Genomic DNA, 21,845 nt, shown 5'->3' on the forward strand with positions numbered 1-21,845 from the left:
GAGTGCAAGAAATTTGTGTGGGTGCACGTCTCTGCAAGGTGTCTTCTTGGTGTGTTTGTTTCTTTTGCGTGGGCGCTGCCTTTTGCATTAGGCGGTAGTACAGGACGGAGTTAGAGGTAGTGGTTGGGACGTGTGTTTATATGTGTGTGTGTGTGTGTGTGGGTAAGAGTGCAGAGTACTTCTGATAAACAACCAGCACCTCTCTTTGTGTTTCAGCCCACTCTTTACCAACCTATTCTTTTCTTCAAATGGTCGGACGAGGGTTTCTCTGTTTCAGAAGTGTTTGACAAGAAGGAAAATGCATGTTTGTGTGGGTATGTTAAAAAAGATATCACATGCATGTACACAGTGGTGTTGCCTGTGAGCTGCCTCCTCTCTTCAGGGTGACTGAGTATAGGCCAGTGAGAGGCATAGCAGCGAGCTGGAGCGGTATGCTCTTTGTGGCCAGCTGTGGGGCCATTAAAGGCCCATCTGCAGACAATAGGCTCTGTCTGAAGGGCACACACAGCCTGGTTCCTGTCCTGCCCTGCTTCACTGTGTTTGTGTATGGATGCGTATATGAGAGTACCATGCATTTCCATGCCCCATTTTAATGTGTTACAAAGGAATATACAGAAAACCTACACTTAGCCGTGGAGCTACTTCGAAATGTCATTTTGATGTGTCTGCATTAAACGCTGTAATTTCCCACAGCAAATCTCTTCCTACATGTAATGGACTCAAAACCTTGTGATAACGCCTTCTCTGCAACGTGGTGAAAAATAAACAGACTCATGCCGTGCTTCACTGAGGCACCTCTTGTGAAGTCAAGAAGACATCACCGCAGATGGTGGAAAAACTTGATTTCACCGGGCGATTAGAGCGTTCACGCCATCCTCTCTTCAAAGCCGAGGAAATGAAGATCACTTTATTAAAAGGTTATCTCCTCTCGCACACTCGACAGAACACAACAGCATGCAAAAACATAGGCGGGCGCTGGAAAACAGCTAGCTGGCCCAACCACATACCACTCAACGCGGTTCGATCAAGCAAGCCACAGCTTCACATGCCCTGACACACACACACATACACACACATACACACAAACAGTTGCTGCATGCAGACACATGCAAAAAATATCTGTCCCAATACTAAAATAGGCCCTGAGAGGTTGCACCTGCACCTGTGCCCTGGTCCACACCTACACACAGGTGTCAGGATGTGACACATGCACACACAGACAGAGAAAGAGAGATAGCAGAGAGGGAGGGGGAAAAACGAGAGCGGGGTGAATCACACTGCTGCGGTCGACCAAAAAGCTTTTTCTAGATATCATCTCTGTATTTTGGAGAGCAACAATGAGTGTGATTTTCAGTTTTAAAATAGACTTTTAGGTGTTTAATAATAAAATAAAATAAAAACACAGCACACGATTAAGTAACTTCTCAGCTCCCTCTGATACGTACAGTAATGATATAACACACAATAGGACTTTTAGACATAATTATGGGTAAGCAAAGTGTGTATCATATTGCATACATGAGTGCCTCAATGTGTCATTCTGCGTTCCAGAATGAGTGGTCTCTGAATGTGTATTTGTGTGTCACACTGAGTCATACCCATGTGTCCCTCGCTGGTAGGGTCCCTTCTCAAACGGGGCAGAAAGTGGGACAAATAATCTAAACGGTGGCTTATCTTTAAAATATATATAGCTGCGTGGGCATGCATGAGCACACTGACACGCACAAGCACATGCACGGCACAAAAACAAAAGACTGGATGAGGTATGTTTTATTATTTTCAGAGGGATACATGAAGAAAATAAAAGGCAGTATTCTGATTGAAGGTAAATCATTCACATCAGTTATTCAGAGTAAATTAAAAATGATACGATTGCATTAAATTCAAGCAGGCATTAGTGTGTTTGTTTGACTAAGCTACTCAGCATATTAAAATCTGCATTTAAGCATTTAATACATCTTAAGTATTGTTACTCTGACAGTCAAGTGTGAGCTCTATCACAGTGTTCTGGTTATACGGTGAAAGAAAATCAACTAACAATGGAATACAAACTTTTCACATGGTGTCTTAGCTCCAATCTGTCACATTAAATGGGATGCATTTACTTCTCCACTATGTTCTTTGAGAAACATTGCCACTCTGTGGAGAAAGCTTGTTACTGCAGTCCATCAGACTACTACTACTACTACAGCTACACTGCATCTTCAAGATTACTGCTCTTTTCATTTAGCTTCTGATTGTCTTTTATATACTGTTCAAATACATTTTATGTCTAATGTAAAGCACTTTGAATTGTCTTTGTGTCTCACAGGTGTTGTACAGAAAACTATCTAAGAGACGATTGTCTTAGTTTTTACAAATTTCATAGTTTTATATGCACCACACACCCAGACACCAATGTAGACCAAGTCCAGCCCCTCATGGCAACAGCACCGGCCCAGGGAATGAGACAAAGAGCTCAAGGAATTGACCTGGCCTCTAGATTCCCCAGATCCTAAGCTATTCAAGCATTCGTGGGGCATGCCAGTACCCTAATTCACAACCCACAGGACTCAAAGGATTTGCCACCAATGCCCTGCTGCCAGACACCACAGGATAGCCCCAGAGGTCCTGTTCCTATGCTTCGACAGGTGAGACGTCTACCTGTGGATTGGACTTGGCTCTGACCTCTGGGATACCGTCCCACGGATACTCAACCAGATTGGGGTCTAGGGAATTTCAAGGCTAGGTTGACACCTTGAGCTCTTTGTCACGTTCGTTCGGCCATTCCTGAGCAGTTTTTTGTGGTATTGGGTTCAAAGCTATCGGGGAGTGCTGTTGCCATGACGAGGTGTACTTGGTCTGCACCAGTGTTTGGGAAGGTGGTTCGTGTCAAGTGGCATCCACATGAATGCCAAAACCCAAGGCTTCCCAGCAGAACAGTGCATTGTAACGAGATGATCAATGTTATTCATGTCACCTGTCAGTGGTTTTGCTGTGGTTGATCTATGAAAATATAAATACTTTTCTCTATATATGTCAAATGTCTATGTATGTCCTTGTTTTAAGCTGTGTATCTAGTCAAGTTCTCTTTATGTGTTTATTATGTCTTTATAAGTTTTTATATTATACTAAATCACACAATGGAAGTGAATCTTTTTAGCAAGTGCATCAAATACTTTTAAAAATGATTATGATTATGATTAAAAACAACATATAAGCCTTAAAGAATTCTCATCTGTTTCTTTCTCACCACACATCCCTCACAGTTCTTCCTTCCCGGCTCCGATGGGGCAAGACACTCCGGTGCCTTTGAGGCCACAGTAGCCGTTGGGTACCTTCTTCAGGTACTGCTGGTGATAGTCCTCAGCGTAGTAAAAGGTCTGGTCCTGCATGATCTCTGTGGTGATGCTACCAAGGCCTTTTTTATCCAGCTCCTATAGAGACAAAACACAAACATAACCCACAAATGTTACTGCTAGGGCTTTCAAAGTTAATGCGTATAATTCTAACCCTCGGCCCATTTGTTTGGGAAATCAGGAAACTGCTGAGACACTATAGATGGTGAGCAGAAACAAACCCTCTGTGAGCAGAGATAGATAAAGAAAGTTCCGCTTCAAAGCCCTGCCACATGATTCTTTCGGCAAGACCAAAGTTATTTGCATTTACTGATGAGTTACCGCCGGAGTGCATCAAGCTGTTTACAAAATGGGGAATGTTTAGTCAACCTTTACAAGTGTAGTTGGACGCTACATTTGTCCACTCCCATGTTGATAAGCATATTAAAAACTTGAAAAGTATCCCTTTCAGGTACATTTAGAACAGATTAAAAATATGCTATTAATTTGCAATTGATCACAAATAAACTATGGACATTCATTCATTTTCACACACTTCTCAAGGGGCGGGTTGTGGGGGCAGCAGGCTGAGCCAAGCAAGGCACCCCAGACGTCCCTCTCCCCGGCAACACTTTCCACCTCCTCCTGGAGGACCCCGAGGCATTCCCAGGCCAGATGAGATATGTAATCCCTCCAGTGTGTTCTGGGTCTGTCCTTGGACCTCCTACCAGCAGGAGGCACCCAGGAGACATCCTGATCAGATGCCAGAACCACCTGAACTGACCCCTTTTGACGTGAAGGAGCAGCAGCTCTACTTTGAGCTCCCTCCGGATGTCCGAGCTCCTCACCCTATCTCAAAAGCTGAGCCCAGCCACCCCACGGAGGAAACTCATTTCGGCTGCTTGTATCCCCGATCTCATTCTTTCAGTCACTACGCAGAGCTCATGACCATAGGTGAGGGCTAGGACGTAGATGGACCAGTAAATCGAAAGCTTCGCCTTCTTCACCATGACAGACTGGCGCCTGCATCACTGTAGAAGCCGCACCAAACCGCCGATCCATCTCACGCTCCATTCTACCCTCACTCGTGGACAATCATGTGTAAAAGTATTTTCTATGCATGTCATACACAGTGAGATGACTTTGATTATGAGGTCAGGTTTATGAGGTGTTCACTCAAATTTGGAGATCTAGAACTACTCCATTCCTTGACAAACAGCAGAGATCACATTAAACAGCCCTATCTGTGAGGAAAACACTCCTAGCGTGCCGCATCTTCATGTGTTCATGCTCTGTAGCCCGTTTCCATCGCCTCAGTCGTGACATACATTCGGCACCACTTTCTCGGTTTCCTCTAACTTCCTCAAAATGAACACACCTCTTTAAATGGTTGTTTTATTCTGTGGTGTATTGGATGTGAACTTTCAATACCTCTCGCTAATACAGTAAAGGGTTTTTGCTCCTCAGCTAGAAAGCAGGGTGATTGAGTGACAGAAGAAAGGAACATCTCTTTTCTTTCAGTAGTGCAGCTTGCCTCTGTGGCTCTCTCTGTGGGACAAAGCATCAAAGAGTATCCGCTCTCTTTGAGAACTCCTTAAGACACTTTCATACTTACACTTTTCTAAACACCTTGAGAAAAGGCTTCAAACACACTCCAAAATAAAAAAAAGCACAGTTGTTCACACAGACACACATGCACACACACACACACACTAAACACCTCTGACAGATATATCAAATACCTGCTGAGCTGAGTGGTTTTCTCTATCTAATAATACAAGCACTCGGTCCTCTCTAGATCAGTGCTCCTGAGAGCTGACAAAACAACAAGTTCGAGGTGCGCTGGGAGTGTCTGTGGGCAACAAGTAGCTTGCATGTAGCGCGCTACACCTCAGAACTGTGTGCAGCACCGAGGAGCTTTGCTTTATGGGGGCGTCAATTGGCAGGGCTCAGCAAGCACCATGAAACAGAAGCTGAATGTATCCAAATCTGGCTCAACGTGTTCCTATTAGCTTCTGCATACGTCTCGTTTCTGCATGATATTGTCATGGATACTGTTGGGGAATTTAAGGAAGGGAGACTTCATTCTTCTTAAGGTGATAAAACTCCACTTGAATTCATAGAGGTTAGGAAGGATTGTAAGTTTTCAAGGCAGGAAAAAAGCACCAAAATGTCACGTTGCAGCATCATCCACATTTGCATTGCTGAACTGCCATGCTCTTCTTGTTCACAACGGTCATATTCTTGCTGAAATTTAATGAAAAACACTAAAAAAACTGCCATTTTAAAGCTGCATTAATCAATATTTTTATATATTCAATGGCTTAAATTGTGTATAATGTAGAAGATGTTGCCCATAGTGATTAACCCACAGAAATAATTACCCAACTTTACAATCCTTTGGCTCGTTGTTTTGGTTTTATGGACCACAGTGTCACTGCTTTGGTTCACTCTCTCTGCTCTCATTAACCTTGTTTCCAGCAGCAGCGTGCAGCCATTTTCAGTGGAAAAGCTCTGATAAACCCACTGTATGCTACCTGCCCAGCACCAGATGGCACACCGACAAAGCTGGTGAACACAGTGGAACATTTAGCTACAAAAAAGTCAGATCTTACCCACAGGAGTTGAAACCTAAACAGATATACAGTAAAAGTAGTGTCAATATTGGCCTTATATGCACCAGTTGGATAGACACATGACTCCTTATTAGTCAAAATGTTCTGTGTCTGCTGGGTTAGCTGTTTGCTAATATGATAACATGTCAACACTGGAGAACAAATTAACAAATGTCTTTGTAAGGGGCCCTGTCACACCAAGCCAAAGGCTGGCTGTCGGTCACTGCTGATGATGAGCATCTGATGCCCTAGGTCAGGGGTAGGCAACCTTCGCTCTGGAGCCACATGCAGCTCTTTAGCCCCTCTCCTGCGTCTCCCTGTGGCTTTGACAAAAAATTGTATGGAAAAAAACTACTGGCAATTTTTTTTTAACATGTTCATTTATCATTGTTTTAGCCCAAACAAATTCTGCACTTACAGTATGCACCAAATTTAAATAATTAAATATTTCATGTGCTTCAAACGTCTACAGCCTGACGCCTTTTCTTCCTAGCCAAACCTTAACAGAAGTGGCTAGTCTTAAATCTAGCTAGGCTAGCTATGATTCCAAATTGAACATCACTGACCATTCGCAGACAACAGCACTGGTATATTTTTCTCTAAAAAGCAATATAGGGCAAACTTCCAGCCTGCCTGTGCTCCCTTCGATGTCTCAGCTCTGGTAGTTACCAGCTACACTCCTCCAAGTGGTTGCTTTTAAATGTACCCTTAGTTTTAACAGATCTGGGGGAAAACTGCATTCTCCTACTCTGCACCTTGGACATGGAACAATCTGCAAAAAGATCTAAAACTAGAAACACTTATATCCATCGATGAATTTAAGGGCATGATAAAGAACGTGGTGACAGAGACATGTGCTTGTTTTTCTTGAGAGGCCACTGTGTTTGAATAGTTGTTATTTTATTGTGGATTTTTGTATTATATGTTGTATTTGTTGCATTTTGAATGTGTTTTGATTGGCTGCTCCCTTGGCCAGGTCTCTATCGTAAAAGAGATTTTCAATCTCAGGGGGACTTCCTGGGGAAATAAAGGTTAAATAAATAAAAAAAAGTCTTGAAAGGGGAAGAGAAAATGTAATAGTGTGTGGACAACTTCATTTGCTTTCACTGCCAACTCTGCAAAGTTAAAGTTCCTAATACTTATAAATAGCCCACTGCAGAGTAGCCACCACATAGTAAAACATATTAATGATTGGCTAATTTAGACTTCATAGGCTGTTACCTTAATTATAAGGTTCAAATATGTTTTGTGGCTCAGACGATCTTTTTTTATTATTATCATTTTTGGTTAAAAATGGCTCTTCTGATAGTAAAGCTTGTCGATTCCGGCCGCAGTTCTTGCGGTGTGTCCCACACTGTTGTCAATAGTCAGCCATTATCTGCTTTTTTTAAAGGCGATTCAGCATGTTCAATCGGCGTCGTAGATAGCAGAGCCCCTCGGTAAATGAAGTCACTCTGACTGGCAGTTCAGCTCAGTGCATGAGGAGAAATGGAAGTGAGGTAAGATTATGTTTTCTCAAGCAGATTGTAACTGTTAGTGCTATTGATTGCTAGCACATGGTAAATACTCTTTATTCTTTCAACACCGAGTTGTGTTGTTTATATGCTAACTGCTAACTAGTGTCTTGAATCCGTTCTGTCAGTCTTCGGATGTTCCTTTTTGAATCAGAAATACAGACTACTGTAGACTACTGTAGTTGGCTGTAGTCCTCAAGGTGTGTTCAGGTGCAAATTTTTGGCTGCAAAAAAGGCGACAGGTGAAAGCCTTAAGGGACTGGATCAACACAAACCTCATCTCAGCTGAATGCAAAAGACATTAGTATATTATTCACTCCATTTTCATATTCATAAAACCATTTAGTGGCCTCTTGTGACCTGTGCAGAGGCATCTAAAATTGTTATGTTTCTTTATTTATTCATTCAGATTATTTACTTTAATTTGTCCCCTACATGTGACTGTTAATTGTGAACCTTCCCACTCTTGAAATCTCAGCTGTTGATCAACGAACGTTTTCATTATCTATAAATCTACCTATAATTTTGATGGATTGGAGTTGATTCAGTTTGTCTATAAATGTCACAAAATAGTGAGAAATGCCTGTCACAAGCTGGAACCAAAGAAATTTTGGCATTTTTGGTTGATAACTGAATTCACTGAATAATCCAAAACCTAAATTGTATGCAAATTAATTTATGTTTGATTTGCTTAAGTTTTTTTGTACTTATATTTGCCAGTTTATAAATGACAGAGTTGCCGTTTCTAGCACCTGAATTAAAACCAAACTGAGCCGTATATGCTACGTGTGTAACTGCATATCTTTTGATGATGCTGTTACTGAGCTAAACAACCAAATGGAATTTTTTATTGTGGACAGAGAAGGTTACTTTTAAGTCATCTGGGATTAAGCATGTAAGAGGAAGATGTATATAAAAAAGTATCACCACTAATTTATAATAAGAGGGAATAATGTCAGTGAAGGGCAGCGGGGTAGTTTATCATCTTCTCCACATGGAGGCAGTGTGGTACCAGCTGTGTGTGTACGTGTGTGTGTATCTGTGTGTGTGTGTGTGTGTGTGTGCGCTGGAGGTGATGCAGTGGAGTCAGTAAATCAAAGCTCTGCGCCCCACAGAGAGGCTGAGGCAGCGGCTGACCTCTAAGTCCTCAGTGGCTGCCGCTACAATGTGAGGGCTCTAATCTCCCTGCAGGAAGGACCCAACATCCACAAACCAAACTACAGCCAGAACACCAGCCCACAAGCACCGACATATTTACCTTTCAAATGCACACCGTGTGCAGTCTGACACAGGAGAACCTTTTTTTTCCCCCCCTATCTCCCTGCCTATATCCAACAGCATTGTAGTGAAGCAGCCGACACAAGCGTGGAAGCTTTGTACATCATGGCCTAATTAATCACTCATCATCACCAAACCACTGTAGTAGCAAACCCCTCCAGGGCAAGAGGAGAACACAGTGTCCAAGAAAAGGTCTGCTATTCCGAGCAAACGTACACCCCCACCCTGACACCCCCGCGCAACTCCCTCACTCTCCATCCAGCCCTCTACAGCAGTCACAACACGGCGGCCATTTTAGATCTATAAATCAGAATGCATGGCGTCACGCCACTGTGTATAACCTTATGTGGCTTCGCTCTCGCTCTCTCTCTCACTGCAGCAGCAGCGGAGGAATGGAGGGAAGGATGTAGCGTGTAAAAACGCCAAAGATGGAGGAGGGAAATTTCTAGAGAGGAAGAGCAAACGAGAGGTCCTCAAGTTGTGCATTTTGATACTGGTGGAGTTTAAAGGGTGGAGGGAGAGCAATGTGTTCATCTGTGCCTGTGTATGACTTTGTGTATATGTGTGTGTTTGTGTGTGTGTGTGAGGACTGGTACAGAGGGTCATGATTGCAGGACACGTTAGGTATAGATCAGGGTGTTAGTGTGTATTTATATAACCATGGGGACACAAATCACATCACACAGCCACACTATGGGGATGTGCGTTCCATTCGACAACACAATGTGGGTCCCCGCAATGTGAACCTTTGTTGAGGCTGGGATTCGGTATGTACCCCTGCTTATGGTTAAATTCGCCAAGGAATGAATGCAAGTCAATGCAATGTCTTCCTAAGTGACAAAAACATGTTTGTGTGTGTGTGCGGGGCTGAGCTCACTCAGCCCAGTCAGCCCTTCCTTTCTTCACGCCTGTCGGAAAGACTCCCCTGTCAAAGGCATGGCTGAACGGGTGCATCTCTCTCCCTCTCCTCCTTCCCGACTCTCACTCTCTCTATCTCTCTCCCATGTGAGCACAGACCACCGCTTCGTGCTACCAAGTCCTCCCTGCTCTCCAGCCAAGCGAGAGAGCCCCCTTTCGCCATCACCATCGCCAGAGAGACGGCCTTGGGACACAAATAGGACGTGACACCCTGAGAGAGAGGGTGGAGGTGGAGGAGCCAGAGGAGGAGGAGGAGGAGGAAAGGGAAAAAATGTACTCTCTCCTCTCGTCCTACCCCACTGTCTTGTCTCTCTCTGTTTTTTCCCTCGGAAGGCCTACGGCTGCAGAGTGGTGGGGAAGAGACGCGCATTGACATAGAGTTTGTGACACCCGATGACTCATGGTGAAGACATTTGAAGAGGGATATGACCTCAATTCGGTGATTTATGTAATCATCCCTTAGTCCACTCCTGTTACCAGTGTGTCGTTACCGCCTTTTTACCATAGCTCCTCTCCTGTGTCGCCTTGTTAATTTTCTTTGGGTGTCCTCATCTCAGTCTTGATTGCATATTAAAATCTGCTTTATTGGCATTACCCTAATTAAGTGCAGTAGTGCCAAAGCGTGTTTTACAAGGTCTACAATGTAAATTTAATAATATAGCAGTGGTGGAAGGAGTGTTGAGATGTTTCAGTGCGAGCTAAATTGTAAAGCCTCAAAGTAAAACACTGCATTAAACAATCATGGACGACTCCAAGAGCTCCTCAGAAATGAAAAGACCTGCATGGTGTGAGGACTTAAAGAACGTTATCTTGGTTAAGGAACATAAACACCCATTTTAAATTGCGCCGATATAGGTAGATAATGAGAATATATGTAGCTCCAACCATGTTTAATAAATTCAATCCCAATACCCCTGCAATATGTATTAATGCGGAATAAAGTAATGTGGAATTTCATTGCCTATGGGACTGCCCAAATTCTGGATTGAGGTTTTGGAAATCTTTTCACGTCATAGGTGTTAAGTTGTCCGAACGCCCCAAACTGTGTATGCTTGGAATTTTTCCCTTAAATTGTAAACTATGCAAGGCAGATAAGAAAACTATGAGCCAGATTCTGGAAATCCACTATGAGACCAAGTTTACAAGCCTGGCTTACCTTTACAATTAAGGGTAAATACTCTATTTTTGATAAGATACGGGGACGTTTTAAGACATTTCTAGAGAGAGAGAAGGCTACAAAAGTCTACTTGTTTTTTTTTTTGTTCCTCTTTCTTTCTTTACGTCTCTCAATATTTGTATAGGTTTAGGGAAAGTACTTACTGTGTTGCCCCGTCGTAGCAGTTGTTGCTAAAAAGATGCCTTACTGTGAATGTTCTATTTCGTACCTTACTTGTTTTTGATGTAAAATTTGTAGTATATTAAAAAGCCAATAAACACACTTGTTTAAAAAAAACACTGCATTACAATTACTTAGCTCTACAATCATAATTTTAGAAGTACAAAAGTACTCATCAGGCAATCGAGTGACGGCTGTGTAGGTGTTATGTTACTGAATTGTTGGGCATTACTGTTGATGCATTACTGTGTAAGTTAACGTTTTAGCTGGTCTAGATGAGGCAAGTTTCAAATACTTTATTGCATATTATTCTATAAGCTGATCACATGTTCTATTTGCAAAATATTGACCTTTAACTAATCACGATAGCTGCCAAAAAATGGCATAAACAAAAAAATTCCCTGTGAATTTAGTGGAGTACGAGTATAAAGTACAAATAAAACAGAAATACTTCAGAACAAGTACCTAAATTTGTACTTAAATAAAGAGCTTATTACCTTAATAATACTTATTTTCTAGAGTCTAAAGACAACAGATGGTTTACACATTACTAAAAACCCTCAATCTCATTTGCACAGACCTAAAAGCAGTGTAACATTCAACCACAGCTGCACACCTGAACGCTGGAGCACAAAAAGCCCTTCAACACTTGCAATTACTTGCAAGGAAGTACAAAAGTTCTCATCAGGCAATCCAGTGACGGTGGATGTTACTGAATTACTGGGCATTATTGTGTAAGCAGCATTCAATGTTAGCTGGTCTAGATGAAGCAAAATTTAACCTACTTTATTGAATATTATTTTATAAGCTGATCGCATGTTCTGTATGTAAAATATTGATTTTAACTCGTTACTATAGCTGCCAAAAAATGTCACAAAATAAAAGACTCCCACGGACTTTAGTGGAGTATGAAGTAGAAATACAAGGACCTAAAGTTGTACTTAAATAAAGCACTTTACCTACATGTTACTTGATTTTTAGAGTCTAAAGACAACAGATGGTTTGCACGTTACTGCAAACTCTCCGTCTCCTTTGCACAGACCTAAAAGCAGTGTAACGTTCAACCGCAGCTGCACACCTGAACGCTGGAGCACAAAAAGCCCTTCAACATCTTCAAAATGTAAATACACTTTGAGTACCGCCGAAAGCAAAGCTTGCTCCACGGTACAATGCTGATAACAGATAGACCGTGGCTCTGCCTGAAAACACATGAAGGAGGCTGACATGATACTTATCGACTAGTCCGCGGCACCACGCTTGCCCCCGATGACCTCGGGGAGAGAGAGAGAGAGATGGAGCGGGAGTGATGGAGAGAGGACGGAGGAGGAAGACAGACGGGGAGAGAAAGAGACACGGGGATGGTGCAGAGACACGCAGGGGAGAGATGGAGGGAGGTAGAGGAGAGAGGAGAGCATGGGAGATTATCCAGAGGCTGACAGAATGAAAACAGACTGTAGTGAGGTGGTGAAAAAAAAATAGTCTGAAAGAGAGAAAAGACAGTGAAAGAGTGGCATAATATGCCTCTGTGAGGTTCTGAAAAATGCCATATATGTAAAACATTCATCACTGCGTGTGTGTGAGCAAAAAGATGTGCATTCCCTCTGTGCGTTTGTCTATGCACAGAGGATGAAGAGTTTCAACCCCCCCCCCCCCCCCCCACCCCCTCCTGCCCTGCTCTGTTCATCTCTTTCTCTTCCTCAGCGCGGGTCAGGCATCCATTTTAGCTGGGCTCTAATCTTCAGCGAGCGCTCCTACATTTTGTGAGCGAGGAAGCCAACACTCCTACATTTTGAGAGGGAGAGAGGATGCACACACTTCAGTCTCGGAGCGAGGCGGTGCACGCTCCTACGTTGTTTTTCTTTTTGTTGTTGTTGTTGTTGTTTTTTCCAGGGCAGACAACAAGTAGCTCAACATCTGAAGACCGAAAAAAACGCAGAGGCTCATCCCTGCGTTCTCGTGAAAAGCGATCGCCCTTTTAACATTTCAGCTTCACTGTACTCAATATCTCAACATCAATACCTCACCGAGGGATGGACACTTACCTTCTGGCGATTAAAAAACAAAAGTTATTGTGAAAAATACACCTCTTACAATTTTTTATTAACGGTTAAATCTTAGCCAATACTGCCTTGTGGTTACGTACGAAAGACGTCTCGTTGCCATCGATCACTTCAGCAAAAAGATTTTCATGTAACGCGCAGGCAGACTATAAAATGCGGGAGCTGGGGAATAGCTGGAAGGGTAAATCTGACTTTTGAAGACTTTCCAAAATGAGAGACGTGAGGCTTGTGTGACTTGAAGCCTGATTACGAAACCTGCTGATGCTGTGCCCCGTTTTAGCAACCCCCGGGCTTCTCCCCGAGACTCCTAGCCCCGAACGATCCCCTCTTTTTTTTTTTTCCAGCCATCATCCGAACCCCTGTGCACCCCTCCTTTGCTTCCCTCTTTCAAGCTCATTAAGTTAGGATGCCTTATCAGAGGGCACACTCACCCCTCCAAGGCCCTACGCACATGCATGTGCGCGCTCACACACAATATTCAGGCTGGCTTGATAAAACCTATTGTTCATACATGCATACACACTCTCTCTCACACACACACACACACACACACACACACATACACACACACGCACAGATATATATATATATATAGAACCCCCGTTCTTGCATTTTTCTCTCCAAACCCTAACCCATTTCGAACCCACCCCCACCACCACCACTGCCCCGCACTCTCCTCCTAATCAACTCTTCCCATCCTTTCACTCTCACCCTTCGCTCACCCCCCCCCCCCCCCCCCCAGCTCTGGGGAGACACATTTTAGCAGAGAAGGAGGGATAGAGAGAAAAAGAGAAGGGGAAAGAGAGGGAGAGAGACAGGGGAGACAGAGGGAGAGAAAGAGATGCACTCCTCCTCTCTGCTCTGCTGCCACAGCGGCTTGGCTACAGAAGCCTTTGATGTTCTGCAAATTTCAAATTTCATTATAGAGAACCCCCTTCTCCTCTCCCCTCTCCCTTCCCCCTCCCTCTCCTCCCCCTCTCTGCTCTCGCGCTTAAACAAGCTTTTCTGCCTCACTCTCCCTCACCCCCCCTCGCCCCCCCCCCCCAATGCTGAAGTTAAGAAACTGAAAGCCCTGCAGAAGAGACTCTTCGTATGGGTTAATTATTCATTGGGCTGTGCGTGTATGTGCCAAATGTATGTCTCTGTGTGTGTCTGTACGTACATGTGAGTGTGTGTGTGTGAGTCACGGGCTGGCAGTGGGGTGGAATCTGGATTTTGTGATGCCTGTCTTATCTCCGATCGTCTTGGATCGCCTCCACCCACTCGCTCTTGTCACTCTACCGAACATGCACTCACTTCTCCCGATAAGAGAACGTTGGCCTTTTAGGATAAAACACACACACACGCATACACACACACACAACCTCACGCGCACAGACGGACACACACAACAAGCCCTTCCTCTGTAGAGATGCCATTTTCAAGCCAGGGCGTTCTTGAGACTCAGCATCAATGCAGCAAGGCAACCATTTCAGGGCAGGAAGCTGCCATTTTGGTTCAGAGCGTGTCAGCTACTTTGAGAAGATATGTGTCCCAGTGGCCCTCAGATGAAACTGGGGTGCCACTGAAGTGGTTGACAGATCGGTGGTGTCAGCAGCGTCGGTGGGGAGAGAGAAGGGGAGAAGGAGGGAAGAGTCTGAGTGCTGTTTCTCCTCAGGATGTTTGTAAATGGGTGTGTTTTTTTGAGTGTCGGCTGTAAACTGGGTTGAGGCTCTCAGCCTCTCTCTGGCACGGAGGTGACAAGATGAAAATGTTTGATATAACGACCTTTTTTGTGCCGTAACATGAACCCACTGAACCATTGGCCGTTTCTGCTTGGTTTTCACACTGTTACTCACAGGCTTATAACGCAGTCATTGCATGTCTCAGCTAGACATGAGGTATATTGTTATTTTCAGAAAACATTACTAAATAAAAAAATGTCATCAGTTGGAATTTCACTTGCACTAAAAAAGTGGACTTTATTTGTTGTTTTTGCTTACACACTCACAGGCCACTTTATTAGGTACACCTTGCTAGTACCAGGTTGGACCCCTTTTGCCTTCAGAACTGCCTTAATTCTTCATGACATAGATTCAACAAGGTGCTGGAAACATTCCTCAGAGATTTTTGTCCATACTGACATGACAGCATCACATAGTTGCTGCAGATTTGTCAGCTGCACATCCATGATGTGAATTTCCCGTTCCACCACATCCCAAAGGTGCTCTATTGAATTTAGATCTGGTGACTGTGGAGGCCATTGGAGTACAGTGAACTCATTGTCATGTTCAAGAAACCAGTGTGAGATGATTTGAGCTTTGTGACATGGTGCGTTATCCTGCTGGAAGTAGCCATCAGAAGATGGGTACACTGTGGTCATAAAGGGATGGACATGGTCAGCAACAATACTCAGGTAGGCTGTGGTGTTTAAACCATGCTCAGTTGGTACTAAGGGGCCCAAAGTGTGCCAAGAAAATCTCCCCCACACCATTACACCACCACCACCAGCCTGAGCCGTAGATACAAGGCAGGATGGATCCATGCTTTCATGTTGTTTACACCAAATTCTGACCCTACCATCTGAATGTGGCAGCAGAAATCGAGACTCATCAGACCAGGCAACGTTTTTCCAACCTTCTATTGTCCAGTTTTGCTGAGCCTGTGTGAACTGTAGCCTCAGTTTCCTGTTGTTAGCTGACAGGAGTGGCACCTGGTGTGGTCTTCTGCTGCTGTAGCCCATCTGCTTCAAGGTTGGACGTGTTGTTGGTTCAGAGATGGTCTTCTGCAGACCTTGGTTGTAACGAGTGGTTATTTGAGTCACTGTTGCCTTTCTATCATCTTGAACCAGTCTGGCCATTCTCCTCGGGCCCTCCTCTGTAAACACTAGAGATGGTTGTGCGTGAAAATCCCAGTAGATAAGCAGTTTCTGAAATACTTAGACCAGCCACGTTCAAAGTCACTTAAATCACCTTTATTCTCCATTCTGCTGCTCAGTTTGAACTTCAGCAGGTCGTCTTGACCATGTCTACAAGCCCTAAATGCATTGAGTTGCTGCCACGTGATTGGCCCATTAGCTATTAGCTGCACCTCAGAGGTAGAGCGGGTTGTCCTCTACTCAGAAGATCAGCAGTCCAATCCCCAGCTCCCCCAGTCTGCATATCGAAGTATCCTTGAATCCCGAAATACTCCCAATGGCTGTTCCATCGGTGTGTAAGTGTGTTGAAAAACTGAGTAGCAGGTGACACCTTGTATGGTAGCCTCGGCCACTAGTGTACGAACATGTGTGTGAATGTGACCCATAGTGTAAAAAGCGTTTTGAGTGGTCAAATGACTAGAAAGGTGCTATACAAGTGCAGGTCCATTTGCCATTTGCGTTAACAAAGCAGTTGAACATGTGTGCCTAATAAAGTGGCCAGTGAGTGTATTTGTGCACTGCATTGTGAACTTTATTTTGCCAAAAATATTTTTAAAGATTCACTACTATTTATACAACAGGAACTGGTAGTTATATGTAAACAATACCACGAGTGCAAGTGAAAGCCAACCCCAGATTTAAAATTTTCATAGCTCTCTCTTGGATGCATGCCGCTAAACCTGGTTGCTAGCTTTTTCTGACCTCACCTGCATGCTACTGTATTCCCTACAACATCATTGTAGAGAACCCCTAAGAAGAAACTAAGAAAACACAGATCGAGGGCAGAGTCTCTGCACCGCCACACACTTCTAGCTCAGGAACATTACCATTAGCGTGAGAGGCTGGTAGGTTTAATGCCACTCCAGAGGACGACAGACTTTGTTGTGTAACAGGTGAAATTGAGAATGAGGTTCATTCTTTGTTTTACTGTCCTTTATACGAAGACATAAGGGACATACTTTTAAGTAAAATTACCTCCATTTATGTTGATGTCTTTTGGTTAGAGGACCCTTTTTTGGCAGACTTTGTTTGGCAGGCCTGGGATACAAGGTCAAGTATTTTGTTTGGGTAGTGAGCAGGAGAATAACATGTACTTCAGATTGATCACTGCAACAATACTGTAATGTCTTGTAAACCCATGAGGGTTTGGCACATGCTTGTGTGCATGACACAAATGTGCCCAACATATGAGTACGCATGAGATGAATGTATGAATCTTCACATTTGTTTTTTAAACCAGCACAGTATACCTTTTTCTTCACTGTTTGACAAAACACTCTCACCTCAAAGTCCATTTAGTTGCTGCTCTGGAGCTTTTAGTCACACAATCTTCATCAGCAGATGGAGTTTGCTTAGTTGTTACAGAATTGTAGATGTCCAAATTTCCATTTCTTTCACGGAATTTACTGAAATTGGCACGTTACTAAGACAGTATTAAATAACACCTAATAAGAGGTGAGATTAGTTTATCAACTGCTGTTTCCATGGTCAATAAAGAACTTTAAAAACTCAACTTTCAAGACAAAACCAATGATAAGTTTTAACAGTGCTCAGAAAAAAATGGAAATCTGAACAACTATAATTCAGTGGAAATGTGGTAAATGCCTTCCTGCTGATGAAGACCATGCAATATGACTGAAAGCTCCAGAACAGCTACAAAATGGACTTTCTGTGAGATTATTCTATCAGCCGCTCTTTCCAAGGTCAAGAATGAACTTTATGACTTAAAATGTATTGTATCTGTGATTGACGTATCTTGGCCCTACACTTCCAATTATTGTGTGTGTGTGTGTGTGTGTGTGTGTGTGTGTGGGTGTGTGTGGGTGGGTGCATCTGTGTGGGAGGTCACCGTCAGTTGATAGCCTGTCATTCAGTCAGTCATGGCCCTCTGATCTGATTGCCTCCCTCCTTTTCTTCTCTGCTTTCCCTCCCCCCTTTCCGATTCACTACCTTCCAGGTCTCAGCTGCCACTCCTCTTTCACCTCTGACCCCAGCCCAAGGCCAAGGTTGGGAGGTTGTCGCCACGGCAACATGAACGGTCCCCTGGCCCGTGACTGCTGACCCCGGGACCTCTGAGTTACCATGACGATCATAATTCGCTCCCCTCTGCCCCCTGCCAGCTTGTCCATGAATACCATTTAGAGAGACAAACAAACCGAAGTGATGCAGGGATCAACGGATAGACGGACGGATGCACGGACAGATGGAAGGATGAACAAAAGAAGGACGCGTGTGCCATTGAATGAACGAGCTTTAGAAATGAGTTTTGATGACCTATCGACCCTCTTCTTCTCTTTCAGTTCGAGGAAAAAGGATGTCCTCGATTGGATGTAGATGGGGATCAAGTCAACAGAGGTGGCTTTGCTTGGCTAAACAGCATCAAACTCTTAAGAGGTCACCACTCCAGAGACTGGCTTTTAATTCTTATTCAAATAACTGGGACAACCCCAAACTCCAGCTTAGGCCTGCTAACCGCCAAAATACTTATTTGAAATGATGAAAAACTGTTTTGCTCTTTTTCATTTTGTTACAGACATAATACAAAACACAAACATCTACTATTTGAAAGTTACTGCACAACAAGGACTAATGTGTGTGAAGTTCTGGCAAAGCATCTCATGTTACGCCTCAACATTGAACAGCAAATCGCAAAAAATGTTAACCATTATTCACACTTTTCCGACAGATGTTCTACCTTACTTCACACATGGTTCGCTTATATGCAACACCATGCTTGAGTAAGTGTCATAATGAAACCTTCTGATGTATGTGGGGGTATTATACCTGCTGGAAGGCCACTTTGCTCTTCAATGCAAGCTCCTGTTGAGTGGGGTTGGATGTGTAAATGGCCGAACGATACTGAGTACCATGGTCATTGTGCTGCTTCATACCTGTGTAAACACACACACACACACAAAGGGAAAAACAAGACACCCCATAAATAAGCATAAGTACCACAATCGCCACAGACACAATGTCATTTGCATGTAAAAGGTTTTCACAATTATGTCATCATCCTGCATCTTGAATTCATAAAGCCAAATGAATTCAAAGATCACAGCAGATTTGGGCTTTCATTAGGGAGGCCTGCGGTGTGTAGGTGTATGGGCTCGTGTAGGTGGGTGTATTTTCCTCGTCTTTGTCATCTATGTGGCACTGTCAAAATTTTCATCAGCTTTACATCAGAGTGTTTGGAAGAGGCCCAAGCCTAGTGTACCTTGATTAGGAGGCCAAACAGCTGCCATCACTTCTATGCCTTTCAAAGGCTACAATCCTGAGCGGCTCTGGCACCCATGGACCACTCCATGACGGGCTTCTGTTTGTCTTTATCTCATACCCTCTCTACCACTCAGCCTTTGTTTCCTCTCTTTACTGGAGAGCATCATTCTTTTCTTTATCTATCCTTCTAAATCCTTGTCTTTCTCAATCTTTGGCCTTCTGTGTATGGGCCGGGGTGAGTAGTATACTGTGTGTGTGTTCTTCTTTAAGGCTTAAACAGCTTTGCTTTTCAGCCTGCAGGCAGCGACACTGGCTTAGTTCATTGGGACATCAGAGTCCTGTTCTTTCTTGTCACTTAAGTTGGTCAAACTTTGACCATTGTTTAGAGATTGCTCAGATCAGTGGTACACATCAAATGCTACATCAGTGGAGGAGCTGATTCTTCTTTTGTCAGGGTATTCTGAACCTTTTTGAAGGCAATATCTTTGCCATGGGGAAGTATTCATATCTTATTGTCATGTACATTTTTTCTGGTTTTCCAATGAATTTCCTTGAAGCACTATTACTTAGTTATTTTGGCTACCAAGGTTACGCCCGACAGTGTTTTAAAATGAAAACAATCGCCGTACACTTTACGCATTTCAGCACCATTTCAGAAATAACCTCCATCCATGCAAACAGGCCTGAAAATGCATATCACATGACAATTCACGTACACTGGGCATGTGCTTGCCTAGTTTTCGAACATGCAACAGAGGAAGAACAGCGATGGCTAAAAGTAAGACCAGAGACTTCTTTGCTTCAACTGTTGATGAGATGGAATTGTTACAGTGAAACATGAGTATACAACCGTAGAGGTAGTAGAAAACATAGATTGGGAGATGCTGCAAAGCAAATACAGCGACATATTAGAACAGTTCCAGGAGTATTACCCATCACTGGAGGAAGCCGTGGCAATGGGCAAGGAGTAACGTTACCCATACAAGATGGATGAAATCAAAAAAGGAATGTAGACCTGGCTAAAATGTTTTGGCTTGACACGTCCAGTTCCTGACCCAATCAGGAAGCGGACATGAGTGTCTGTGTCATTGAAAACACTGGATCAATGTGGAAGCTATCACGTCACGTCAGTATACCAGAAGTTGTGCATTCTAAAACGAAAAGGCACTGATGTGAATGTAGCCTATTTTCACACCACATAAAGGTTAACATTAGCATCTATTTAGAGTTGTGCTTGAGTCCATCCAACACAATTCCATCATTAACTCCCCTTTTAGCTCTGTTTTGGTCTCCACCGACTCCTGAGTGAAATATCTGGCTCGTTAGCTGCTAATTGCTCAACTATGCTCACCAGCTAGTTGCTAGCTTTTGCTGCTGTTTGCTGCAAGGCAGGGAGTATATAGTTTTTAGTGTTTCAGCTGACTGCTGCAACTGGAAATAAGTTGCAAAGAGTGGATAGAGCAGAAAAATTTTTAAAGTTGCAAGCTGTAAAACCAAAACAACGAGCTAAAAGAAGCTAAAATGCTTCATAGTGATGAGGGGGAACTGTCAAGTGATAATTCTCTGTGGGCTAAAACCCCTTTTATACTACACAGTATCATCTGAAAATGTTGATTAGTGCTTTAAATTAGAGTAATATTGCCTTTCTAAATTGTAATTTGCTGTAAAAGTGTTCAGTGCGTGTGATGACATGCATATTGAGCTCCCATAGGAGAAAGACAGATGTTAAGCCTATCTATCAGAAGCTCCAATGACAACCTGAGATGACGAAAACAACAAAATAACATTATTAAATGATCAGATGTGGCCACTGTAATGCCACAGTGGTCCCTTGCCACATTTACATACTGCTCTTCCCCATAGGAACTCCTCAGGAGATACGGTCTGTTGCCTATATGAGCTTTAACGTGTTTAACATTTTGTCAGACAACGTACTGTATGTGACACCTGTTAATATCTCTCTGTGTTGTTTTCTATTTATACTGCGGGAGCAAACAGATTCCCACTGAATGTGCTGACAGGCTGGAGCCACAAGATGCTGGCATCTCCCTGACACAGTGATCTGCATATCTTGTTCTCTTTAGATTAAACGTTACCTTACATCATAGAGTGTCACAATCTATCTGTGACACAGTCTGTTCAGATATAATGGCTATAAGTATTCATCTGGTCTTCATTCAAATCAGAGCAGACAAGCAGACGTCGCCCGCTCTCCGACGCACGCTGAATGCCTCAGAGAATTTGCTTCACTGGAAATTTCCTCAACAATATTAAATGCTTGAGTTGTTCAAATATGATAAAACAGTGTGTTGTGGAGATAACCCTGTTGAACAAAATGTGTGTGTATCAGCCTCTGTTCAGTGCAGAGCTTGTTCCCTTTAATATCTTCTCTATCAAAAACACAATGCATTTTACATTTAAAATCTTTCACAGCAGCCCTGAGTAAAACTAACGGACATCTCTATCACATTAAAGTGAACGGCCTTAGGGAGAAAAACAATGGAGAATTTGTACCTTTACAGATTTTAAGTAGTTTAGAGCCAAAGTGGCCAAGTTCACTGCAACATAGTCTGTGTCTTCTGTCTGTCCCTCCATTAATGATGTTTCACACAACTATTCCATCTCCATCGGTGGTCCCATCAACAAATCTTGTAAATGTAGTGCCAAACTTTTGCCCCCCCCCCCGCCAGTG

General features: G+C 43.3%; 1 protein-coding gene across 2 annotated transcripts in view; it reads right to left on the reverse strand.

Annotated features, from left to right (window-relative positions):
• Positions 1–1,755: 1,755 nt before the first annotated feature.
• The window catches only part of msrab (methionine sulfoxide reductase Ab), a 45,398-nt gene continuing 25,308 nt past the window's right edge, over positions 1,756–21,845 (reverse strand). For both annotated transcript variants that reach the window (XM_033643175.2, XM_033643176.2), the window contains exons 5-6: positions 18,719–18,825; positions 1,756–3,416 (exon numbers count right to left, since the gene is read on the reverse strand). In XM_033643175.2, the coding sequence (XP_033499066.2) occupies positions 3,243–3,416; positions 18,719–18,825 (281 nt within the window). In that variant the 3' untranslated portion in view covers positions 1,756–3,242. The remainder of the gene's footprint in view (positions 3,417–18,718; positions 18,826–21,845) is intronic.

This window comes from Epinephelus lanceolatus, chromosome 15 (assembly GCF_041903045.1).
Source record: "Epinephelus lanceolatus isolate andai-2023 chromosome 15, ASM4190304v1, whole genome shotgun sequence".
NCBI lineage: Eukaryota > Metazoa > Chordata > Actinopteri > Perciformes > Serranidae > Epinephelus > Epinephelus lanceolatus.